Raw genomic sequence first — 24,723 nt, 5'->3', positions numbered from 1 at the left:
ACCTCTCAGAAAGACCTCAGTGAATCTCTACTGAACAAGAGATACAGCTATACTGAAATCTCTAGAAGAGGTAAATCTGAAAGTAATAGCCACTTTAAAAAAATTTTTTTATTTTATACTGGCGTATAGTTGATTAACAATGTTGTGCTAGTTTCACAGCAAAGTGATTCAGCTATACATATACATGTATCTATTCCTTTTCAAATTCTTTTCCCATTTAGGCCATTACAGAATATTGAGCAGGGTCCCCTGTGCTATACAGTAGGTCCTTGTTGGTTAGTTTTTGTTTTAGTTTTTTTAAAAATAAATTTATTTATTTATTTTTGGCTGCGTTGGGTCTTCGTTGTGATGTGCAGGCTTCTCATTGCGGTGGCTTCTCTTGTGGCAGAGCACGGGCTCTCGGCTCACGGGCTTCAGTAGTTGTGGCTCAAAGGCTCTAGAGCGCAGGCTCAGTAGTTGTGGCGCACAGGCTTAGTTGCTCCGCGGCATGTGGGATCTTCCCGGACCAGGGCTCGAACCCGTGTCTCCTGCATTGGCAGGCGGATTCTTAACCACTGCGCCACCAGGGAAGCCCCCTGGTTAGTTTTTAAGATACCAGTTTTGGAAAGAATTTTGCAGCCAGTGGGGGCTTTCTTTCTTACTAAAGAATGACTCATAAAATCACCATCTAGGGAGAATTTCTCATTGTTTTGGAAAGGACGGTCTGTAAACCCCTGTGTTTTTCTCCTCAGGTTAGAAGATAAGAAGAAGAAAGGTGGCAGCAGTCAAGTTGGCTTCTTTCAATTGGTAATAAAACTGTGCTGATTTATGGCACAGGTTTTGCCACTGTGAATTGTTCAGGTGGCGGAGGAAATGTTATAGTCACATTGGCAAGTTTTTTAACTACGATGATCACTTTTTCAGTCATAAACTGTCTACGTGATAACATGTTAAATAGCAGTTAGAAATTTATTGCTGATTAAACACACAAATTCTATCTGGTAGATCATAAAAGTGTTCTAGAAGATAATCACTAAGCCCCTAATTATCATTTTAGTAAGGAAAATTATCATGGTCATCATGTCATGTATACTTATTCTTATGACGTCTTTAGAAATTCCATAGTGTAGGTATTTTTCTCAAATTTTCAGAGTGGAGGCATTTCTGGGCACAAATAGGCACTCTTCATTGTCAATATCAGTTCTGGGAGCCAATTTATACAGTTGCTGAATAACCCACACAGAATATCTACATGGCAATAGCATCTGTGCCAGTGATTGTTTCCCCCTTAAGCTGGGAATGAATATCTAAGAACTAAAGTCAGCTCCTGAGATAAAGAGAATGAATTAAGAGACTAGGAAAGAGATAACATGAACTAACAATGTAAGAGTCTAATGATTTAGATAATCGATGTACCATTTATTTCAATATTAGTGAGAACTCTGCCTTTCAATTAAGATGATTCCCTTAGACTTGGTGTTGAATACTATTTATCAGAATCTAGTAACTAAAATTAAATAGTCCTCCTACCTCTCCTGCTTTTCACCCATAGATGATCTCTGAATCCTTTGTTTTTCAAGTTTCGATTTTCTTCAGAGACTGACATTTGGCTGATGTTTGTGGGAAGTTTATGTGCATTTCTCCATGGAGTAGCCTATCCAGGCGTACTACTGATTTTTGGCACAATGACAGATGTTTCTATTGAGTATGACATGGAATTACAAGAACTCAAGATCCCTGGAAAAGCATGTGTGAATAACACGATAGTATGGACCAACGGCTCCCTCTACCAGAACGTGACAAATGGAATGCGCTGTGGGTAGGCTGCTATTTTTTACTTTTCACTTTTTTGGCTTGTATCTTAGATTGTAATTCAAAATGTGTGAAGAGAATCTTATGGACTGAGCTGGAGTGGTGTCTAACACAGAGCAAAAAGAAACATAAATTTACCCGTATTTCTATAAATTACTCTGCCCTGAAGTTCTTCCTGTCCTACCGGGTTTTTAAAGCTTACCAACAACAACAGCAAAACCCAGAACTGGAAATTGCTCATTAAATACATCACCCAAATGTCACCACTTTGTAGGCCACAGGCTTGAGGATGACACTACCAATACTTGATGCAGTTGGAGGATGACCCATGAATTTTACTTGAGTCATTGTCATGTCTCATATCCAAGACTTCCTTTTCCCTCTTTCCTGTTTCCTCCTCCCTCCCTCCCTCCCTCTCTCCCTCTCTCCTTTCTTCCTTCCTTCCTTTCTTGCTTGCTTTCTTTTCTTTCTTTCTTTCTTTCTTTCTTTCTTTCTTTCTTTCTTTCTTTCTTTCTTTCTTCCTTTCTTCCTTCCTTCCTTCCTTCCTTCTTTCTTTCTTTCTTTCTTTCTTTCTTTCTTTCTTTCTTTCCTTTCTTTCTTTCTTTCTTCCTTCCTTCCTTTCTTTCTTCCTTCCTTCCTTCCTTTTCTTTCTTTCTTCCTTCCTTCCTTCCTTCCTTCCTTCCTTTCTTTCTTTCTTTCTTTCTTTCTTTCTTTCTTTCTTTCTTTCTTTCTTTCTTTCTTTCTTTCTTCCTCTCCTCCCTCCTGTTCCCCAGCTGCTGTGGCCGTGGCTGATGACCCACTTGATCCCCAGCCTTCTCTCTACAATGGGAATTTCATCATTCCTGTGCTCTAGGACTTGGAATAGGGGCCGCTGGTCTCAGTTAACAGTTGAGTTTCTGTGGAAGAGTGATGTGGTGCTATGAATAGAAGACAGCCATGCGGAATTAACCAGAGCTCACCATGCTCCTGTTCTGTCTGTGATAAGCCCGACAGGCTGCCTTGTAATCAGTGAGTCTGTAGTGTACACAGAGTTGACTCACTGTCATAGCATGGACTTTGCAGCCTGCCTCATGCTGCCTCAGGGCCAGAACAAGCTCATTTGCACGTATGAACCCACTCAGGTTCAGGAACCAAGGGCAGGGCACATCCTAGCTAGAAAGACACTTGGGATGGCACCCCCAAGTGAATTTATATTTTTCTCCTTCATTTAAAAATTTTTCTACAGACTTGATTCCAGATTATGACAAATCCTTCTAAATCACTGATGTTCTTCCATAATATTATTTGTTGTTAGCATCTTTCCTTCATCTACTAATTTAACCAAAATTTTTGGAACACTAATTATGTACCAGGAAAATGTGTAAGCATCATGGATACAGTGGTACCTTATGAATCATGGTCCTTGTCTTTGTGGAGCTTGGGTCTAGTTGGTGAGACCACAATGAAATCAACGACCATGCAAATAAGTATGTAGTTATAACCTGGTTAGCACTTGACAGGAAAGTACAGAATAACATACAATATGCAGAATTAGCCTTAACAAATAATAAGCCTACTCATAAGATATACATTTCCAATGTCTAAATATGTATATTTCTCTTCTAAATTTGGAAGTAATACTCAGAACAATTTGCATAGAAGAGAGACTGTCTTCAATGACAGTATTTTTTTTTTTTTGGCTGTACCACGTGGCTTGCAGGATCTTAGTTCCCCAACCAGGGATTGAATCTGAGCCCTCAGCAGTGAAAGCATGGAGTTCTAACCAATGGACAGCCAGGGAATTCCCAATGACAGTCTTTTAAGTCTTTCATTTATGTTGGAGAACAGAATTGAACTGATTTTTACAGAGTGGTATGACTACAAAATGTAAGCTAATCCGTTTTCCCCCTTTGAAAAAAATCCATTCAGACTTATGTATGATGTAAATTGACCCCAGTCAATAATGCATGAAGATAAATTCTTCAAGGGAAAATCCCTGAAAGTATATCCTGTTATGTCTTAAAAATTGGAAATAAATGTTAGAGGGACCAAAATTTGAGACATATTTTGTCTCAAATGCTCATAAATATTTATTAGATGAACTAAAGAATGAATCTGCCTTTAACATCTGCATCACTGGCATCCATTAGAAAGGAATTCACCATGGCTACCCATTACTTTATTCATTTTTACTGGGTCCTATACTAGAGGGTGAGCAAATAATTCAGAGCAAATAGGGGCTTTCAGAAATTCCTTGGCTTTGGTTGAATTCACATGATACCAAACATGTAAATAGATATTTGATTGTGTAGACCACACCTTTCTCAGGCCTTTCCTTTACCAGGAACTCCATTGATAAGTTAAATATTTTAATTGTGGGTTATTATGGTCATTGACATGAATACAGTTTGTTGCACTTCTGAATAAATGTTTAGCTTTCGTGTGGTAAGATCACTGTGAAAATGGACTTGGGTGGGACAGAAGAGAGGGAGGGGACATTTTCTTACCTGTAAGTAGTAAACATGCCTCCAAAATTACCCAACTCTTTCACAACTTTCTTTCTTGGAAAAAGTATATCATTAAAAGTACAATGTCTCCACTTATTATAATTGGTGTGTTAGTCTCATACTATACAAAGCAACTCAATGATTTTATCAACATAAGCATGCATGTATAATGTAGGAGCTGGATTTTCTCTTTCATTGTATCGGTTTCCACATATCAATTGTAATCCATTGGATGGAATTTTAGGCTGGAGCCTTCCAAATGGCTCTCTGTGAATAAGGCTAAAAAGGATTACAGAACGTTAGGCCTCCTGATTAGCTTCTCAGAATTTATTTGCTCAGAATAGTCAAATAATAAGGTAACAGAATGAAAGAAGAAGAAAGAAGGAAATATCACAATGCAGTTTACTTTTCTTTCTTTTTTTAATTTTATTTTTAATTTTTGGCTGTGTTGGGTCTTTGTTGCTGCACGTGGGCTTTCTCTAGTTGCAGCAAGCGGGGGCTACTCTTCGTTGCAGTGCGCGGGCTTCTCATTGCAGTGGCTTCTCTTGTTGCAGAGCATGGGCTCTAGGCACGTGGGCTTCAGTAGTTGTGGCACATGGGCTCAGTAGTTGTGGAACACGAGCTCTAGAGCACAGGCTCAGTAGTTGTGGTGCACGGGCTTAGTTGCTTGTGGTGACTAGCTTCTTCAACTTAGCCTAATGTTTTCAAGGTTCATCCACGTTGTAGCATGAATCATACTTCATTTCTTTTTATTGATGAATAATATTTCATTGTATGGATATAATACATTTATAGCGTGGATATATTGAGTGGATTTATCCATTCATCAGTTGATGGACATTTGAGTTGCTTCCTCTTTTTGATTATTACAAATGATGCAGCTATGAACATTTATGTACAAGGTTTCCTGTGGACATATGTTTTCAATTCTCTTGAGTATATACCTAGGAGTGGAATTTCTGGATCATATGATAAATAAATGTTTAACCATTTGCAGAACTTCCAGACTGTTTTTCAAAGTGGCTGTACCATTTTACATTCCCACTAACATGTGTGAGGCTTCCAATTTCTTCACATTCTTACCAACACTTGTTAGTATCTATATATTTTTTAATTAATTAATTAATTAATTAATTTTTGATTGCGTTGGGTCTTCGTTACTGCGTGCGGGCTTTCTCTAGTTGTGTTGAGCAGGGGGCTACTCTTCGTTGCGGTGTGCAGGCTTCTCATTGTGGTGGCTTCTCTTGTTGCGGAGCACGAGCTCTAGGCATGTGGGCTCAGTAGTTGTGGCTCGCAGGCTCTAGAGCGCAGACTCAGTAGTTGTGGTGCATGGGCTTAGTTGCTCCACGGCATGTGAGATCTTCCCAGACCAGGGCTCAAACACGTGCACCCTGCACTGGCAGGCTGATTCTTAACGACTGTGCCACCAGGGAAGCCCCAGTATCTATATTTTGACTGTAGCTCCAGTAGGCTGAATAATGGCCCCCAAAGATATGTAGGATATCCCTGGAATCTGCAAATGTTACCTTGTATGGAAAAAAGAGTCTATGCAGATGTGATTAACTTAAAGATCTTGGGTTGCCGGAGATTATACTGGATTACCCAGATGGGGCCTAAATGCAATCACTAGTATTTCTTAAAGGGACAGTTACTAAAAAGAGGCAGAGGGAGATTTGACTATAGAGAGAAAAAGAGAGGCAAGGTGACTATCAAGGAGGAGACTGAAGTGATGTCTCAAGCTCAGGAATGCCAGTAGCTACTGGCCAGTAGCCAGAAGCTGGAAGAGGGATGAAACAAATTCTTCCCTAGAGCCTTTGGAGAAAGTACAACCCCGTCAGCACCTGAATTTCAACCAGGTGAAGCTGATTTCAGGCTTCTGGCCTCCAGAAATGTGAGAAAGATGGAAGTATGTGTATAGATCAAAGGGCAACAAGAGGAATCTTTGAATGATGAGAATATTCTGCTCTTCATTGTATTGATGTCAACATTCTGGTTGTGATATTGTCCTATAGTTTTGCAAGATGTTACCATTGGGGGAAAACTAGATAAAGGGCATATATAATCTCTCTGTAATATTTCTCACAATTGCATTAGCCATTCTGGCAATATGCTACCTTAGTGTGTGGGTATTCTATAAAGCAACTTTACCCAGTGATAAACCATTTGGCCATAGGTCAATGTCCCATGCATTAATGAACATGCACCTTTCAACATTTTGGAAGTAGGATATGGACACATTTCTGCCAGTTTAGGTTGACACTGATATTCACTCTAAGGTGTCAATGCTACTGGGTCTACAGGGCATCAGAACCATTGAAAGGAGTGCTCCTGGTGAGGCAATGCACCTTGTCATAAAGACCTCATATCGTTGTAAAATATCTTTTACCTTTTCCCTCTAATTGTCATTTCTCTCCCCTCTTCTCTCTTCAACAAATGCGTCAGGGGAATCTTAATTTATCCAAGTAGGCATGTATCAATTTTGTTTTGTTTTTCTTTTTGTTGAAAAGAAAGACAGCCTGTGGTCCAAATCACCTGTAAACTTTACAGAATCCTTTCTAGGATTTTATAATCACAGGAGCTTTCCACCATGCAGATGATGAAGTCTGATGTGCAGTCAAAGGAACCAAGTTGACGTCCCCTTTTCCTTCCTATCAGTTTTTCTGATAGGTTTGCTCTGTTGTCCCAGAAATATTCTCAAGTAATCTTTAAAACTCTAATGATTCTAATGACTTCTTCCCAGAATCAAATAGAAGTGAGTTAACCATTCATCTCTGGGGTGCCTCAGGAGTGAAAACAATCACAAACTAGACATGTCCTATCCACACCCCCCGACAGTGATGTAATGCTCCTGAACTTTGCTCCAGTAAAACCCACAGCTGGGTCAGTGCTCAGAGCTCTTAGTCGAGTACATTCATTCATGACTGGCAGCTGAGTTTTTCATGACAGGCACTCTCACCTCTGCTTACAGTGTCTGTAGAATAAATGCACCGCAGGGAATCTAAGTAAAACTTTTTGACAAATGCTCATACTTATCTGTTTTTGGACACCCAAATTTTATTTCACAAACAGAAAACCAAGAGTATGCACTCATTTATTTATTTAAAAAAAATTTTATTGGAGTATAGTTGCTTTACAATGTTGTGTCAGTTTCTACTGTACAGCAAAGTGAATCAGATATACGTATACATATATTCCCTCTTTTTAGGATTTCCTTCCCATTTAGGTCACCACAGAGCATTGAGTGGAGTTCCCTGTGCTATACAGTAGGTTCTCATTAGTTATCTATTTTATACATAGTAACAATAGCATATATATTATGCACTCATTTATACATTAGAAGTCTTTACTCATAAATACTGCATTATACACTCTATACAAAGATACTTAGCTTTTGTAAGGGCCTCTGATCATGGATACTTGTATACAAGTTTATGACTTTCTAGATCTTTTTCATTCTCCGGGTTCCCTTAAATCATCATGAAAGACTGGGAATGTGGTGAACACAGACATATTAGCTGGTTTGGAGATTGTCAGAGGGGTTGACCAAGGCAGTTGTTACCCTTCCTCATTAGTATTTTGCAAGTGAAAGAAAAGTCAAGAAACATTCACTGAGTACCTACTTAATGTGTAAGGTATTGCACCAGGCTTTGGGAGTGAGAGCAAGCAGCTTACCTAGTCTTTGCTGTCAAGTAGCTTGCAATTTACTAGCAAGAGAAACATGAATATATTCGATATAAATATATTCAATGAAAATATTGACTAATAGTGCAAGATGGCAATAAAATCTGCCATGGAATAACAGTTCGTTCTGAATTAAATAAATTATACTTAAATACTTGGTCTGAGTTCAGTAGAGGGAGAGAACAATTCAAGCTTGGGTCACAAAAGGAAGGCCTGATAGAAAGCAGAAAGCTGGTAGACTGAGAGCATCTAGGCTAAAGATGCTATTTTCTGATTCTCTAAAGAAATGGACATCATCTAGCTTATCCCTGAGGATCGGGTATATCAACAACCAATATGTTAATTTTTTTAATGATAAAATTTCTTATTTCCCGAAAGCGATTTCAGAATCATTTTTTCTCCCCTCCCTGCCCCTGCCAGTTCCAAACCCTGTGTTGCAGTGTGATACTTGTAATGGGAAAATACTGTGCAGTTTTCTTGCTTTCCCACAAGACTTCAGCCTTAGAAATTGTCCTGGGTAGCAAGGATTCCTGGGCTGTGGTCAGCACAAAGACTGGGTTAATAAAGTGTTTTTCTCTCTCTATGGGAAGATGACACACACATTTGTCCTAGTGTTACTCTGAGAGGAAGGAGTTGAAAAACTGGCTTAAGATTACTGGACGGGTAACAGTAAGCCTCCTGATTTACAGCACACATCTCTCTACCTGTGCCTTTTCAGACACTTGTCTGGCTTTTTAGAACATTTCTCTAGCTGTGATTGCGCTATCACTAATGATAAGCATGAGTGAAAGGGGCCTCAGTGGACAGAGCTCTGGGCTGCCATCTAGGGTCCCCTGTCTTCCAACAAATGCCCATTAATTATTTCACAACCCTCGCATCTCTGCCTGTAAAAATGAAGGAGATAGGCATCTTTGCTATGATGGATACCGTGAGGTCTGTTTGGGGATTTGGATTGATTGTAATTCTACACAGGTAAAACGCCTTACCCATATTTAATAGAAACATACAATATGTATATCTTAATTTCCTCTGTACTCACAAATGCAATCTTTGTTAGCTAGATCCTACCTGTGAGTCTTACCATTTTTTCCCTCTTTTGAAGGTTTCTGGACATTGAAAGTGAAATGATCAAGTTTGCCAGTTACTATGCTGGCATCGCTGTCGCGGTACTTGTCACAGGATATATTCAAGTTAGTGACGCCTCCATTTTATTTATAGATCGGCAGCTGGGTTCAAAGACGTGACAATGAAATGCAAAGTGTGTTCTTTAAAGCTATTCAGAAGTCCCAAGGACTACAGCTTTATTTCAGGCAGACAACAGACGGTGGGGAAGGATTCTTTCTCTCAGTTGGGGAGGAGCGCTTGTCCAGAGAAATGGAGAATAGACTTTTAGCTTCAGTGTCTTGTTCTCCCCTGCCCTCCCTGCTTCATCCTCTCATCTAAACTCAGAAATAGACAGTTGTGGGTGTGTTCGTACAGGGAGAGCGAGTACGAACCTTCTTCGTACCTGGAAAAAGCTGGGAGTGGGGAGTTGGAGGAAAGCAAACTTGACTTTCTTTTCCTCTGTTTTTGCTAAAGTCACACCAAACTGCAGTCCAACCCAAGTTCTGTAAACTGAATCCATATTCTAGATTTCAGTTATGGGAGGGCTTGGAGTTAACTCTTATTAAGGAAGAAAAGTATTTCATCTTTTTCCTACTAACGTAGGAAAAATAATAAATGCCCCCTACTCTCCATTCATTTAAGGATTCCAGGAAGTTAGTGTTATTTGTAAAGAGAAATGAGTCCATTTTCACCGTTCTGGCACTGGAGTTTTAATGACAGTCTTATTTTTCTTGCATGGGGGAAACTATCAGCAAGATTCCCTGCTTATGTCATAATGTTTGTCTTACTTTCTCTGAAAATCATTGTCCAGCAGCTGGAAAACAATGTATGAATGCTTATTGGCAGCCTTCTCAGGGGAAAAATTCATCAGAAGTGGCATGCAAAAGTAGTGATTTAAGAGCAATAATTTATTTTTGGTGTGATAAGCCTTCTTTTACACATGAGGGAAGTGAAGCTTAATAAGGTTAACTCTGCAAGTGGCTGAGCTGGATTCAAACCCAAGCCTCTGGCTTCCCTGTTTACAGTGGTTCGGCTCAGCCCCACTTTCGGCAGCAGATGTCAGAGCTCACACCTTAATTCCCAACAAGAGGCATGCTGTGAATTACTTTTGTCCTTTTCTCAACTGTCATAGTGAAAATATTTTCTTCTGAAAAGAGAAGGAATTAATGACTATTTTTATCACAATGCTAAACATTTCTTGCTCCATTTACAGATATGTTTTTGGGTAATTGCGGCAGCTCGTCAGATACAGAAAATGAGAAAACTGTACTTTAGGAGAATAATGAGAATGGAAATAGGATGGTTCGACTGCAATTCAGTGGGAGAGCTGAATACAAGATTTTCTGAGTAAGTGACTGGTAGGACGTTTTAATGAATGTGTGATTTTTCGCTAATGAAACACTTGTTTCCAAATTAAATAACAATTGGAAACACATTTTCAGTTCTTTTTGATGCATTTTGTCTCTTAAGTTGGGCTTTTATAGGGAGCATGGCTTTTTTCATAGGTTTCATGGCTTCATCAAAATGACTATTATTTTTTTTTAACATCTTTATTGGAGTATAATTGCTTTACAATGGTGTGTTAGTTTCTGCTTTATAACAAAGTGAATCAGTTATACATATACATATGTCCCCATATCTCTTCCCTCTTGCATCTCCCTCCCTCCTACTCTCCCTATCCCACCCCTCTAGGTGGTCACAAAGCACCGAGCTGATCTCCCTGTGCCATGCGGCTGCTTCCCACTAGCTATCTATTTTACGTTTGGTAGTGTATATATGTCCATGCCACTCTCTCACTTTGTCCCAGCTTAACCTTCCCCCTCCCCGTATCCTCAAGTCCATTCTCTAGTAGGTCTGCGTCTGTATTCCCATCTTGCCCCTAGGTTCTTCATGACGATTTTTTTCCCTTAGATTCCATATATATGTGTTAGCATACAGTATTTGTTTTTCTCTTTCTGACATACTTCACTCTGTATGACAGACTCTAGGTCCATCCACCTCAGTACGAATAACTCAATTTCGTTTCTTTTTATGGCTGAGTAGTATTCCATTGTATATATGTGCCACATCTTCTTTATCCATTCATCTGTTGATGGACACTTAGGTTGCTTCCATGTCCTGGCTATTGTAAATAGAGCTGCAATGAACATTTTGGTACATGACTCTTTTTGAATTATGGTTTTCTCAGGGTATATGCCCAGTAGTGGGATTGCTGGGTCGTATGGTAGTTCTATTTTTAGTTTTTAAAGGACCCTCCATACTGTTCTCCATAGTGGCTCTATCAATTTATATTCCCACCAACAGTGCAAGAGGGTTCCCATTTCTCCACACCCTCTCTAGCATTTATTGTTTGTAGGTATTTTCATGATGGCCATTCTGACTGCTGTGAGATGATATCTCATTGTAGTTTTGATTTGCATTTCTCTAATGATTAATGATGTTGAGCATTCTTTCATGTGTTTGTTGGCAATCTGTATATCTTCTTTGGAGACATGTCTATTTATATCTTCTGCCCATTTTTGGATTGGGTTGTTTGTTTTTTGATATTGAGCTGCTTGTAAATTTTGGAGATGAATCCTTTGTCAGTTGCTTCATTTGCAAATATTTTCTCCCATTCTGAGGGTTGTCTTTTCGTCTTGTTTATGGTTTTCTTTGCTGTGCAAAAGCTTTTAAGTTTCATTAGGTCCCATTTGTTTATTTTTGTTTTTATTTCCATTACTCTAGAACGTGGGTCAAAAAGGATCTTGCTGTGATTTATGTCATAGAGTGTTCTGCCTATGTTTTCCTCTAAGAGTTTTATAGTGTCTGGCCTTACATTTAGGTCTTTAATCCATTTTGAGTTTATTTTTGTGTATGGTGTTAGGGAGTGTTCTAATTTCATTCTTTTACATGTAGCTGTCCAGTTTTCCCAGCACCACTTATCGAAGAGGCTGTCTTTTCTCCACTGTATATTCCTGCCTCCTTTATCAAAGATAAGGTGACCATATGTGTGTGGGTTTATCTCTGGGCTTTCTATCCTGTTCCATTGATCTATATTTCTGTTTTTGTGCCAGTACCATACTGTCTTGATTACTGTAGCTTTGTAGTATAGTCTGAAGTCAGGGAGCCTGATTCCTCCAACTCTGTTCTTCTTTCTCAGGATTGCTTTAGCTATTCGGGGTCTTTTGTGTTTCCATACAAATTGTGAAATTTTTTATTCTAGTTCTGTGAAAAATACCAGTGGTAGTTTGATAGGGATTGCACTTAATCTGTAGATTGCTTTGGGTAGTATAGTCATTTTCACAATATTGATTCTTCCAATCCAAGAACATGGTATATCTCTCCATCTATTTGTATCATCTTTAATTTCTTTCATCAGTGTCTTACAATTTTCTGCATACAGGTCTTTTGTCTCCTTAGGTAGGTTTATTCCTAGATATTTTATTCTCTTTGTGGCAATGGTAAATGGGAGTGTTTTTGTAATTTCATTTTCAGATTTTTCATCATTAGTGTATAGGAAGGCAAGAGATTTCTGTGCATTAATTTTGTATCCTGCTACTTTACCAAACTCATTGATTAGCTCTAGTAGTTTTCTGGTAGCATCTTTAGGATTCTCTATGTATAGTATCATGTCATCTGCAAACAGTGACAGCTTTACTTCTTCTTTTCCTATTTGGATTCCTTTTATTTCTTTTTCTTCTCTGATTGCTGTGGGTAAAACTTCCAAAACTATGTTGAATAATATTGGTGAGAGTGGGCAACCTTGTCTTGTTCCTGATTTTAGTGGAAATGGTTTCAGGTTTTCACCATTGAGGATGATGTTGGCTGTGGGTTTGTCATGTATGGCCTTTATTATGTTGAGGTAAGAAGTTCCCTCTATGCCTACTTTCTGGAGGGTTTTTATCATAAATGGGTGTTGAATTTTGTCAAAAGCTTTCTTACATCTGTTGAGATGATCATATAGTTTTTCTTCTTCAACTTGTTAGTATGGTGTATCACATTGATTGATTTGCATATATTGAAGAATTCTTGCATTCCTGGGATAAACCCCACTTGATCATGGTGTATGATCTTTTAATGTGCTGTTAGATTCTCTTTCCTAGTATTTTGTTGAGGATTTTTGCATCTATTTTCATCAGTGATATTGGCCTGTAGTTTTCTTTTTTTGTGACATCTTTGTCTGGTTTTGGTATCCGGGTGATGGTGGTCTCGTAGAATGAGTTTGGGAGTGTTCCTCCCTCTGCTATATTTTGGAAGAGTTTGAGAAGGATAGGTGTTAGCTCTTCTCTAAATGTTTGATAGAGTTCGCCTGTGAAGCCATCTGGTCCTGGGCTTTTCTTTGTTGGAAGATTTTAAATCACAGTTTCAATTTCAGTGCTTGTGATTGGTCTGTTCATATTTTCTATTTCTTCCTGGTTCAGTCTCAGAAGGTTGTGCATTTCTAAGAATTCATCCATTTCTTCCAGGTTGTCCATTTTATTGGCATAGAGTTGCTTGTAGTAATGTCTCATGATCCTTTGTATTTCTGTAGTGTCAGTTGTTATTTCTCCTTTTTCATTTCTAATTCTATTGATTTGAGTCTTCTCCCTTTTTCTTCTTGATGAGTCTGGATAATGGTTTATCAATTTTGTTTACCTTCTCAAAGAACCAGCTTTTAGTTTTATTGATCTTTGTTATCATTTCCTTCATTTCTTTTTCATTTATTTCTGATCTGATCTTTATGATTTCTTTCCTTCTGATAACTTTGGGGTTTTTTTTTGTTCTTCTTTCTCTAATTGCTTTAGTTGTAAGGTTAGGTTGTTTATTTGAGATGTTTCTTGTTTCTTTTTTTTTTTTAATTTTATTTATTTATTTATGGTTGTGTTGGGTCTTCGTTTCTGTGTGAGGGCTTTCTCCAGTTGCGGCAAGTGGGGGCCACTCTTCATCACGGTGCGCAGGCCTCTCACTGTCGCGGCCTCTCTTGTTGCGGAGCACAGGCTCCAGACGCGCAGGCTCAGTAATTGTGGCTCAAGGGCCTAGCTGCTCTGTGGCATGTGGGATCTTCCCAGACCAGGGCTCGAACCCGTGTCCCCTGCATTGGCAGGCAGATTCTCAACCACTGCACCACCAGGGAAGCCCTTGAGATGTTTCTTGTTTCTTAACGTAGGATTGTATTGCTATAAACTTCCCTCATAGAGCTGCTTTTGCTCCATCCCATGGGTTTTGGGTCGTCGTGTTTTCATTGTCACTTGTTTCTAGGTATTTTTTGATTTCCTCTTTGATTTCTTCAGTGATCTGCTGGTTATTAAGTAGTGTATTGTTTAGCCTCCATGTGTTTGTATTTTTTACAGATTTTTTCCTGTAATTGATATCTAGTCTCATAGCATTGTGGTTGGAAAAGGTACTTGATATGATTTCAATTTTCTTAAATTTACCAAAGCTTGATTTGTGACCCAAGATATGATCTATCCTGGAGAATGTTCCATGAGCACTTGAGCAGAATGTGTATTCTGTTGTTTTTGGATGGAATGTCCCATAAATATCAATTAAGTCCATCTTGTTTAATGTATCATTTAAAGCTTGTGTGTCCTTATTTATTTTCATTTTGGATGATCTGTCCATTGGTGAAAGTGGGGTGTCAAAGTCCCCTACTATGATTGTGTTACTGTCGATCTCCCCTTTTATGGCTGTTAGTATTTGCCTTATGTATTGAGGTGTTCCTATGTTGGGTGCATAAATATTTACAATTGTTATAACTTCTTCTTGGATTGATCCCTTGATCATTATGTAGTGTCCTTCTTTGTCTCTTGTAATAGTCTTTGTTTTAAAGTCTATTTAGTCTGATATGAGAATTGCTACTCCAGCTTTCTGTTGATTTCCATTTGCATGGAATATCTTTTTCCATCCTCTCACTTTCAGTCTGTATGTGTCCCTAGGTCTAAAGTGGGTCTCTTGTAGACAGCATATAAACAGGTCTTGTTTTTGTATCCATTCAGCCAATCTATGTCTTTTGGTTGGAGCATTTAATCCATTTACATTTCAGGTAATTATCGATATGTATGTTCCTATTACCATTTTCCTAATTGTTTTGGGTTTGTTATTGTAGGTCTTTTCCTTCTCTTGTGTTTCCTGCCTATAGAAGTTCCTTTAGCATTTGTTGTAAAGCTGTTTTGGTGGTGCTGAGTTCTCTTAGCTTTTGCTTGTCTGTAAAGTTTTTAATTTCTCCATCAAATCTGAATGAGATCCTTGCTGGGTAGAGTAATCTTGGTTGTAGGTTTTTCTCCTTCATCACTTTAAATATGTCCTGCCACTCGCTTCTGGCTTGCAGGCTTTCTGCTGAAAGATCAGCTGTTAACCTTATGGGGATTCCCTTGTGTGTTATTTGTTGTTTTTCCCTTGCTGTTTTTAATACTTTTTCTTTGTATTATTTTTTGATAGTTTGATTAATATATGTTTCTCCTTGCATTTATCCTGTATGGGACTCTCTGTGCTACCTGGACTTGATTGACTATTTCCTTTCCCATATTGGGGAAGTTTTCAACTATAATCTCTTCAAATATTTTCTCAGTCCTTTTCTTTTTCTCTTCTTCTTCTGGGACCCCTATAATCCGAATGGTGGTGCATTTAATATTGTCCCAGAGGTCTCTGAGACTGTTCTCAATTGTTTTCATTCTTTTTTCTTTATTCTGGTCTGAGGTAGTTATTTCCACTATTTTATCTTCCAGGTCACTTATCCATTCTTCTGCCTCAGTTATTCTGCTATTGATCCCTTCTAGAGAATTTTAAATTTCATTGATTGTGTTGTTTATGACTGTTTGTTTGCTCTTTAGTTCTTCTAGGTCCTTGTTAAAAGTTTTTTGTATTTTCTCCATTCTATTTCCAAGATTTTGGATCATCTTTACTATCATTATTCTGAATTCTTTTTCAGGTAGACTACCTATTTCCTCTTCATTTGTTAGGTCTGGTGGGTTTTTGCCTTGCTCCTTCATCTGCTGTGTGTTTCTCTGTCTTCTCATTTTGCTTTACTTACTGTGTTTGGGGTCTCCTTTTCTCAGGCTGCAGGTTTGTAGTTCCCGTTGTTTTTGGTGTCTGTCCCCAGTGGGTAAGGTTGGTTTAGTGGGTTGTGTAGGTTTCCTGGTGGAGGGAACTAGTGCCTGTGTTCTGGTGGATGAGGCTGGATCTTGTCTTTCTGGTGGGCAGGTCCATGTCTGGTGGTGTGTTTTGGGGTGTCTGTGGCCTTATTATGATTTTAGGCAGCCTCTCTGCTAATGGATGGGGCTGTGTTCCTGTCTTGGTAGTTGTTTGGCATAGGGTGTCCAGCACTGTAGCTTGCTCGTCATTGAGTGGAGCTGGGTTTTGGCGTTGAGATGGAGATCTCTGGGAGATTTTTGCCATTTGATATTACATGGAGTTGGAAAGTCTCTTGTGGACCAGCATCCTGAACTTGGCTCTCCCACCTCAGAGGCACAGCCCTGACGCCTGGCTAGAGCACCAAGAGCCTGTCATCCACATGGAAAAAGAGAAAAAGGGGAAAATATATATATATCATTGCTCCCCAAGTCCACCTCCTCAATTTGGGATGATTCATTGTTTACTCAGGTATTCCACAGATGCAGGTACATCAAGTTGATTGTGGAGATTTAATCCGCTGCTCCTGAGGCTGCTGGGAGAAATTTCCCTTTCTCTTCTTTGTTCCCACAGCTCCCGGGGTTCAGCTTTGGATTTGGACCTGCCTCTGTGTGTAGGTCACCTGAGAGCGTCTGTTCCCCGCCCAGACAGGACAGGGTTAAAGGGGCAGCTGCTTCCGGGGGCTCTGGTTCACTCAGGCCACGGGGAGGGAGCGGTACGGAGGAGGCGGGGCGAGCCTGCGGCAGCCGAGGCCGGCGTGACGTTGCAGCAGCCTGAGGCGCGCCGTGCATTCTCCCGGGGAAGTTGTCCCTGGATCACGGGACCCTGGCCGTGGCGGGCTGCACCGGCTCCCGGGAGGGGCGGTGTGGAGAGTGACCTGTGCTCGCACACAGGCTTCTTGGTGGCGGCAGCAGCAGCCCCAGCGTCTCACGCCCGTCTCTGGGGTCCGTGCTGATAGCCGCGGCTTGTGCCGACTCTGGAGCTCCTTTAAGCGGCGCTCTGAATCCCCTCTCCTCGCGCACCAGGAAACAGAGAGGGAAGAAAAAGCCTCTTGCCTCTTCAGCTGCTCCAGACCTTTTTCCGGACTCCCTCCCGGCTAGCTGTGGCACACTAGCCCCCTTCAGGCTGTTTTCATGCAGCCAACCCCAGTCTCCTCCCTGGGATCCGACCTCCGAAGCCTGAGCCTCAGCTCCCAGCCCCGCCCGCCCCGGCGGGGGAGCAGACAAGCCTCTCGGGCTGGTGAGTGCTGGTCGGCACCAATCCTCCGTGCGGGAACCTCTCCGCTTTGCCCTCCGCACCCCTGTGGCTGCGCTCTCCTCCGTGGCTCCGAAGCTCCCCCCCTCTGCCACCCGCAGTCTCCGCCCGCGAAGGGGCTTCCTAGTGTGTGGAAACCTTTCCTCCTTCACAGCTCCCTCCCACAGGTGCAGGTCCCGTCCCTATTCTTTTGTCTCTGTTATTTCTTTTTTCTTTTGCCCTACCCAAGTACGGGGGGAGTTTCTTGCCTTTCGGGAGGTCTGAGGTCTTCCGCCAGCGTTCAGTAGGTGTTCTGTAGGAGCTGTTCCACATGTAGATGTATTTCTGATGTATTTGTGGGGAGGAAGGTGATCTCCAAGTCTTACTCTTCCGCCATCTTCAAGCTCCTCCAAAATGACTATTAAAAATTGAAAGTCGGGATACTATAATTTGGTTTGTAGGTCCTGGACTAAAATACTAGAAATGAAGTATTATAGAAGAGAGTTTAAAGGATGTAGGGTTATTTGATCTTGAAAGAAGAAATTGAGGGATGTCACAATCTATGTACCCATAAGGAAAACAATATGATTAGAAAGAATTATCTTGCTTTGTCTGTTGACATAATTTCCACATATAATGACAAAAACAAACAAAAAATTCAAAATAGTTTGAGAAAGATTCAAACTGAAAAACTAGATTTAAATCCAGTTTACACCTAAATACTAGTTTGGGTCATTAATAGTGCCCCCCCCCCGCCCATAATTTTTGAATGAGCCCTGAGTAATGAGAATCATTGAATCGTGTTGAATTTAAGTTTGAGGTCCCATGAAAGACAGTTAGTGGGTAGTGTAGTGAAGATAAAAGCAGACTGAATGTTGGGGGCCCCTAGACTCCAGCACTCATTCTGCCCTTTACTTACTTTGACCTTGAACAGATACTTAACCTTGCTAGAATACAATTGTGTAATCTCGCTGTAATGTCTAAGGTCCTTTTTTGCTATCAAGTCCTGAGTCTTGTTTGCTCCATCTGGACAAGAGATTATGGGAATGTTCACAGGAATATGAATTTAATGTAATTATAGTCAACCAATACTCTGGAGCACTTACCCTATGCAAGGCATAAAGATATACCACAGAACTCCTGATCTCAAGGAACTTTCAGCCTAGTAGGAGGGATAAAGGGTTCAAGCAAATAATCAGAGCTAACATACATTGATTGCTTACTATATGCTAGGCACTGGTCTACATATTGGGTTGGCCCAAAAGTTCGTTCGGATTTTCCATATGTTACAGAAAAACCCGAACGAACTTTTGGGCCAACCCAATACTTTACGTGTATTAACTAATCCTCACTGCTACCGACTGAGGTAGGTTCTGTTTTTATCTGCATTTTATAGATGAGGAAACTGAGACACAGAAAGGCTAAGTAACTTGCCCAAGAAGAGCTTGTGTTTAAATTCGGAGTCTGACTCCAGAGTCTGTGCTGTTAACCACAATTCTATACTGCCTATAAGCAGAAAGCAATAATTATATACACATGTATACAGATTAATTACATTGCTATGGAAACACAGGAAAGAAGATATTACTTCTCCCTGGGGGATTATATAAATTTTTATGAAATAGGTGGTATGTGAGTAGAACCTTGAGGCTGAAAAGATTTAGCAGGTATAAAGGAAAGAAGGGCTGTTTAGGACAAACCAAGGATATTAGCTTTAAGAAAGAAAGAGACAAGAGGGTTTCCAAAAGTCTTTGCCCATGTTGAATGAACACCAGTCAGGAAAACTGGATTAAGGGCACACTCCCTTGGCTCTGAGGGGAGAGGCTTGCTGCCCTCCCAAGCTGCAGCAAAATTTCCAAGATGTGAGAAGCTATTAAGTTTCCCAAGGGCAATGGGGTACAGAAATAGGAGTGTTTAGAAAGGAAAGATTGTACTTTCTCAGCAAGATTGAATTGAATCGACCAAATTCAGTTTTAGTGACCAAAGCCTCTCTTGTTTCTAGTGATATTAACAAAATCAATGATGCCATTGCCGACCAAATGGCCATTTTCATTCAGCGCATGACCACGAGCGTCTGTGGGTTCCTGCTGGGATTTTACCGGGGTTGGAAACTGACCTTGGTTATTATCTCTGTCAGCCCTCTCATTGGGATTGGAGCAGCCATCATTGGTCTGGTAAGAATGTCTTCTCACTTCTCTCCATGGGAAGACTTTTGCACTGAGAAACAGCCAGAAATGTGAAGCTTGATTCCCTTCTCTTGAGTATATTTAGTCAACATCATTTTGATCATTTTGATTTATTGTTTGATTATTACTCAGTATCAAATAACATTCCATTATTAGATTAGGGATTAATAATGTTTTAATAACACAAATATTATCATATTAATAACAATAACAGCTACATTAATTGAATATTTACTATTTTGCCAGGCACTGTTAGGAGCCTCAAGGACATGATCTCTAATTTTACAACAATCTTATAAAGTATTAATGCCATTTTAAATATAAGAAATGGAGGCTCAGAGAGGTAAAGGGACTTGTCTGGAACTGCACAGCCAGTGAATGACAGAATAGGATTCAAATTCAAGGAAGCCTGATTCTAAATCCCCACTCACTCTGCAGTGTGCCTGTGGCTTCCCGTGGTCTCCCAAGTTCAGATGCTCCCCTCAGAAAGGCCCAACAAATAAAAGAGATTTCTGCAATTGCAATGTGTTCTCCATTCCATCTAATCAGTTTCAGAGAGAGGGTTATCTGACCCATTCAGAGAAGTATCCCAGTCACAGTTTCCATTCCCCAGGTATGCAGGCCAAGGAAAAGCAGAGGAGTAGGAATTTGGGGTCATCCCAGTTAAAAAATACTCCCAAGGATTGAGAAATTATTCTATTTTACTTTTAGAGCAGCCACATTAGATAACAGGTCATGGGATCAGGCACACTAATAATTTGCTGTAAATGAGAATAGAATTTAAGTGAAAAGCTGCACACACATTCACATCATTGAGCAACAAGTACCGATCTGCATGACTGTATTTTCTAGCAAAATACTCTCTACACTCCACTGGCTGTATTACTCAAACGTTTCCCAGGTAATACAGAGTGACAATAGCAAAGAGCTCATTCCACTTAACTAGGTCACCACATGGCTCTACCACCTGGCTCAAGAAAGATATGTTCGGGAGGGTGGGAGGGAGGGAGATGCAAGAGGGAAGAGATATGGGAACATATGTATATGTATAACTGATTCACTTTGTTATAAAGCAGAAACTAACACACCATTGTAAAGCAATTATACTCCAATAAAGATGTTAAAAAAAAAAAAAAGAAAGATATGTTCAACTTGTCAAAAATGTCAGTTTCCTCATCTTTAAAATAAGGTTAGTACCTCCCAAAGTCATTGTGATGACTCAAAGCATTATCCATGTTATGCACTTAGCATGGCATCTGGCACAGAATTAATTACTAAAGAGATATTAGCTTTTATTTTTTTCCCAATCCACCAAATCATGCAAGTTTTACAACAGTCTTTCCTACCAAATGCTTTCCAGCTGCACTCCAGGGAAACCTCAACTTCCACAGAGGGTCACTGGGGAGTCTGCAAACATTTGATTCAGCATTTTTTTCCCTCCAAAAAAACTTTAATCTCTTTCTTCAAGCCCACAAAAGATTAATATTCACACTCAAATGGATCATATGTCATGTCTTAACATGTTGGAGACCAACAACATAAACTGGTTAACTTGATTTCAAATAGGCTCAAAGCACATTTTCTCTTGTCGTCTCAGTGTCCATATTTCAACTTCTTGTAAATGTGTCACCGATTTGGAATGTTGTAGCTCTGCATTTGTTTCTTCTTGACTTCAGGTGTGTGCATGTTTGTGTAAAATGATACGAGCAATTTCACTAAGCTCAATTCAAAAGCAGGACAAAAAAAGGTGGAGGGGGCAATATATGACATATTAGAATATGACATATTAGAACTGATTGTGGGTTTTGTATGCCTTTGCATGACTTTTATATACCTACGATGGGAAACATGAACAACTGTTAGATATTTCCCAATATACATCTTTTAAGTTCCTATATCAGTTTAATTGAAGTATCAAGAGATTCTTTAATGTGCCATTACAATAAAAACTGATAACATTCGTAACTACTTAATTTTCTCATTACTATGCTCATTACATATTTCAGAAGTAAATTAGAAGAGGATTGTGGTAAAAACTGCCATACCACCCAAAGTCAAATTTTAATGTTGATTAAAATAGCCTTACTTTCCTTTATTGTTGCCTTTCAATTCACAAGATTTATAAAATGTAGACTTGTGAAATAAATATATTGTAATAAAATACCACTTTTACTTATCTTATATGTTAAACTTCTGTCTAAGATTTTGTTTGATAAGGGTTTTGCTGCTAAAAGTTCAGAAAAACTTGGAAGATAAACTCCCTTAGTCTGGATACTATATATATTTTTAGGTTTCTGAGTCAGTTAATCTTTCACAACATTTGCTTTTTCCCCTTGTTGTTTCTTAATCTATGCCAGGGAAATCTTTGGTGGTTGATTCTAACTAGGACTCAATCCAGGTCCAATTTTAGAAAAACAAACTTTAATATTAAGTGCAATGTCTTTTTCTTTCCTTTTGCAAAAAGCAAAACTAGTTAGTTGAGTCCCTACAGTTGAGTCAAGTGGTGTAATATTTATCTGAAGCTTTCTCCTATGGAATTACCTCTGCTGCATCATGCCTTTGCATGCTCAGAACCTCTCCCTTATTCTATATTCTAATGAATATGACACCTGCATGGGCCTCTGGTCTTTGCATCTGGTATTTGTCTGTAAACTGTGGCATGGCCTTTGGACAGTAGAAATGAACTCTGACATGGTTTGACTTGAAAACGTCATTAATATGATGACTGAAACACTGTGGTCACATTTAGGACATACTCTGTGAGAAGTTTGGTTGAGGCTGACTTTTAATGGAGTCATTTTGATATGTCAACAACCAAACACCCATGGATGAGGCTTAACATGGCTCAAACTTGGACCAAATTCTTTCCTCGGTAAACGCTGTTCCAGTGGGAATCTAGTCTTGTATGAAACTGTGCTACATGTTTGCTCTGCTAGATGAATCAGTGAATGGCGGAGTGACTTACCTGATTATCTGGTCTTCACATTTTATTTTTTTCCTTTGGACTTCAGAGTGTGTCCAAGTTTACAGACCATGAATTGAGGGCCTATGCCAAAGCAGGGGCAGTGGCTGATGAAGTCATCTCATCTATTCCAACAGTGGCTGCTTATGGTGGTGAGAAAAAAGAGGTTGAAAGGTTAGTTAATTGAAATGTCTGCCACTTTCCTGAATTTTGTTGATCTGCATACTATCCTGAATCTTCCCCATTTTGTATAAAGTGGCAGATTCACCTTGCTATGGTACCCTGAGGGAGCTTTTGTTCAAGAGGTAGCTAAGCTAAGCAATTAGATTGGTCAAAGCACCTACAAAAGACTCCCAAGCCTTTAGCTCTGTGTTCTTGAAGATGTTGCAGTTGGTGGCTTTTAGAAAGCCATCTTAGGTTGGATATTTGTTTCGAACTCTGATGGGGGGGTGTGTACACACACCATACTTCATGCCAGTCTAAAACACTGTCTTCTGACATTAAGGAAAAGCCTACCTGATCTAAAATACAATTTTGCACATTTTTATTGAGCACTTTTTTATTCAATGTGTTTTATTCAGCTACTGTACTATATGCTCTTTTTAAGTCTAAGATTTCCATTTAATCAAATAAAATTTAGCATTGATATATTATAGACCATCATCCTAGGAGATTAACTGTTAATGGAAATCAAAACCTAAATGACCAAAACAACACAGTTGTCAAAACTTTGATTTTATTTATTCTTCCATTTATCTAGTATTTGTTGAGTGCTTATCAGGTGCCAGGTACTGATTTTATAAAACAGCCACGAACTTAACTAAACTTTTATTTCATATGTTGTAGATCTAGTATGATCACATTCTCAGTTGCTACCAAATTCACCAAATGAAAAAGAGAATAGGATTTACAACCTCTGATTATCCTCTTTTCATTTTTTTTCTTTTGCTTCTTTTGTTTGTGAAGTGGTTACCTTACTTCTCATAAAAAATTGCATTAGCATATTTCCTCCACTGTGGAAGATATTATCTTTCATGTCATGTGACTTAATGAGAGAATTCAAACACAAATAATACTAGACCCCTCATGGTCAAACATTTGTGTTGAAAATTCTTTTCTCTTGGGGCAAAGCTTACCCCACTGTACTCATCCAAGAAGTAATCAACTATGAGGCTTTGTTAGGCATCATCCTGTCAACACATTGTCATTGCCAGGTTGAAGCAAATTTTAAGGAACTACACAGGTGTTATTGTTGTTTTCTTTCCCTAAAGCTGCTCTGTGTTTGGAATGATTTTATAATCATTGATTAAAACCACTGCATTGTGACCTGTTTTAAACATTTTAACTTGAACTGCTGCTGCTGCTATTGCTGGTGCTGAAATAGACTCAAATATTTTCTCTTCACAGGTATGAGAAAAATCTTGTGTTTGCCCAGCGTTGGGGAATTAGAAAAGGAATAGTGATGGGATTCTTTACTGGATTCATGTGGTGTCTCATCTTCTTGTGTTACGCTCTGGCCTTCTGGTACGGCTCCAGACTCGTCCTGGATGATGGAGAATATACAGCAGGAACCCTTGTCCAGGTACTTCCATCTTGATGACCTAGATAGAACATTTCCTGCCAGTATCTCAGAAAAGTCCACAGTGAAGGCATTCTGTTTATCCCGTTAGTGTTTGAAGGAGGAAAGCCTCAACGATTTGATGGAGTCCATCTGTTGAAACAGCAATACTTATGCCTTTTATAGTAAAGGGATGCTGAGCATTTGAGTTCCTGAGACTCGTGATTTCATGCTTTCCAATCAACGGAAGATTTTATAGCTGTAAAACAATGATTTTTCTGATTGAGTCCAAAAGATGAAAATGGAAAGTCAGGGAACTCCTAGCTAAAAATTAACAGCTTATGTGGTTGAGCTTAATAATGGCATAAGATATGTGCTAATGGACATAGTTGTTAAATACACTCACTCATAGTTACTAAAATACAAAGCCAATAATATCCTCAACTGAACAGGTAAGACAAGTATATTTTATTTCTCACTTGCACTGTAGCCATGCTATATAGCTAATGCCTTGGCTACTTTAATTTCCAGTATCTTTTCAGTTGTCCTTTCAAGAATTAATTATAGATCATCTACTATATGCCAGACTCATACAAAGTGTAGAGAATTCAATAGTGAGCAAAAGAAATGCGATAT

At 39.4% G+C, this 24,723-nt stretch overlaps 1 protein-coding gene across 2 annotated transcripts in view; it reads left to right on the top strand.

Moving 5' to 3' along the window:
- The window catches only part of ABCB11 (ATP binding cassette subfamily B member 11), a 94,645-nt gene that overhangs the window by 12,898 nt on the left and 57,024 nt on the right, over positions 1–24,723 (top strand). For both annotated transcript variants that reach the window (XM_007183231.2, XM_057551808.1), the window contains exons 4-10: positions 732–786; positions 1,560–1,798; positions 9,061–9,148; positions 10,276–10,409; positions 19,384–19,555; positions 22,579–22,703; positions 23,937–24,111. In XM_007183231.2, coding sequence (XP_007183293.2) covers positions 732–786; positions 1,560–1,798; positions 9,061–9,148; positions 10,276–10,409; positions 19,384–19,555; positions 22,579–22,703; positions 23,937–24,111 — 988 coding nt within the window. The remainder of the gene's footprint in view (positions 1–731; positions 787–1,559; positions 1,799–9,060; positions 9,149–10,275; positions 10,410–19,383; positions 19,556–22,578; positions 22,704–23,936; positions 24,112–24,723) is intronic.

This window comes from Balaenoptera acutorostrata, chromosome 8 (genome assembly GCF_949987535.1).
Source record: "Balaenoptera acutorostrata chromosome 8, mBalAcu1.1, whole genome shotgun sequence".
Classification (NCBI taxonomy): domain Eukaryota; kingdom Metazoa; phylum Chordata; class Mammalia; order Artiodactyla; family Balaenopteridae; genus Balaenoptera; species Balaenoptera acutorostrata.
The sequence above is the reverse complement of the archived record's forward strand: the minus strand, read 5'-3'. Positions and strand labels throughout refer to the sequence as shown.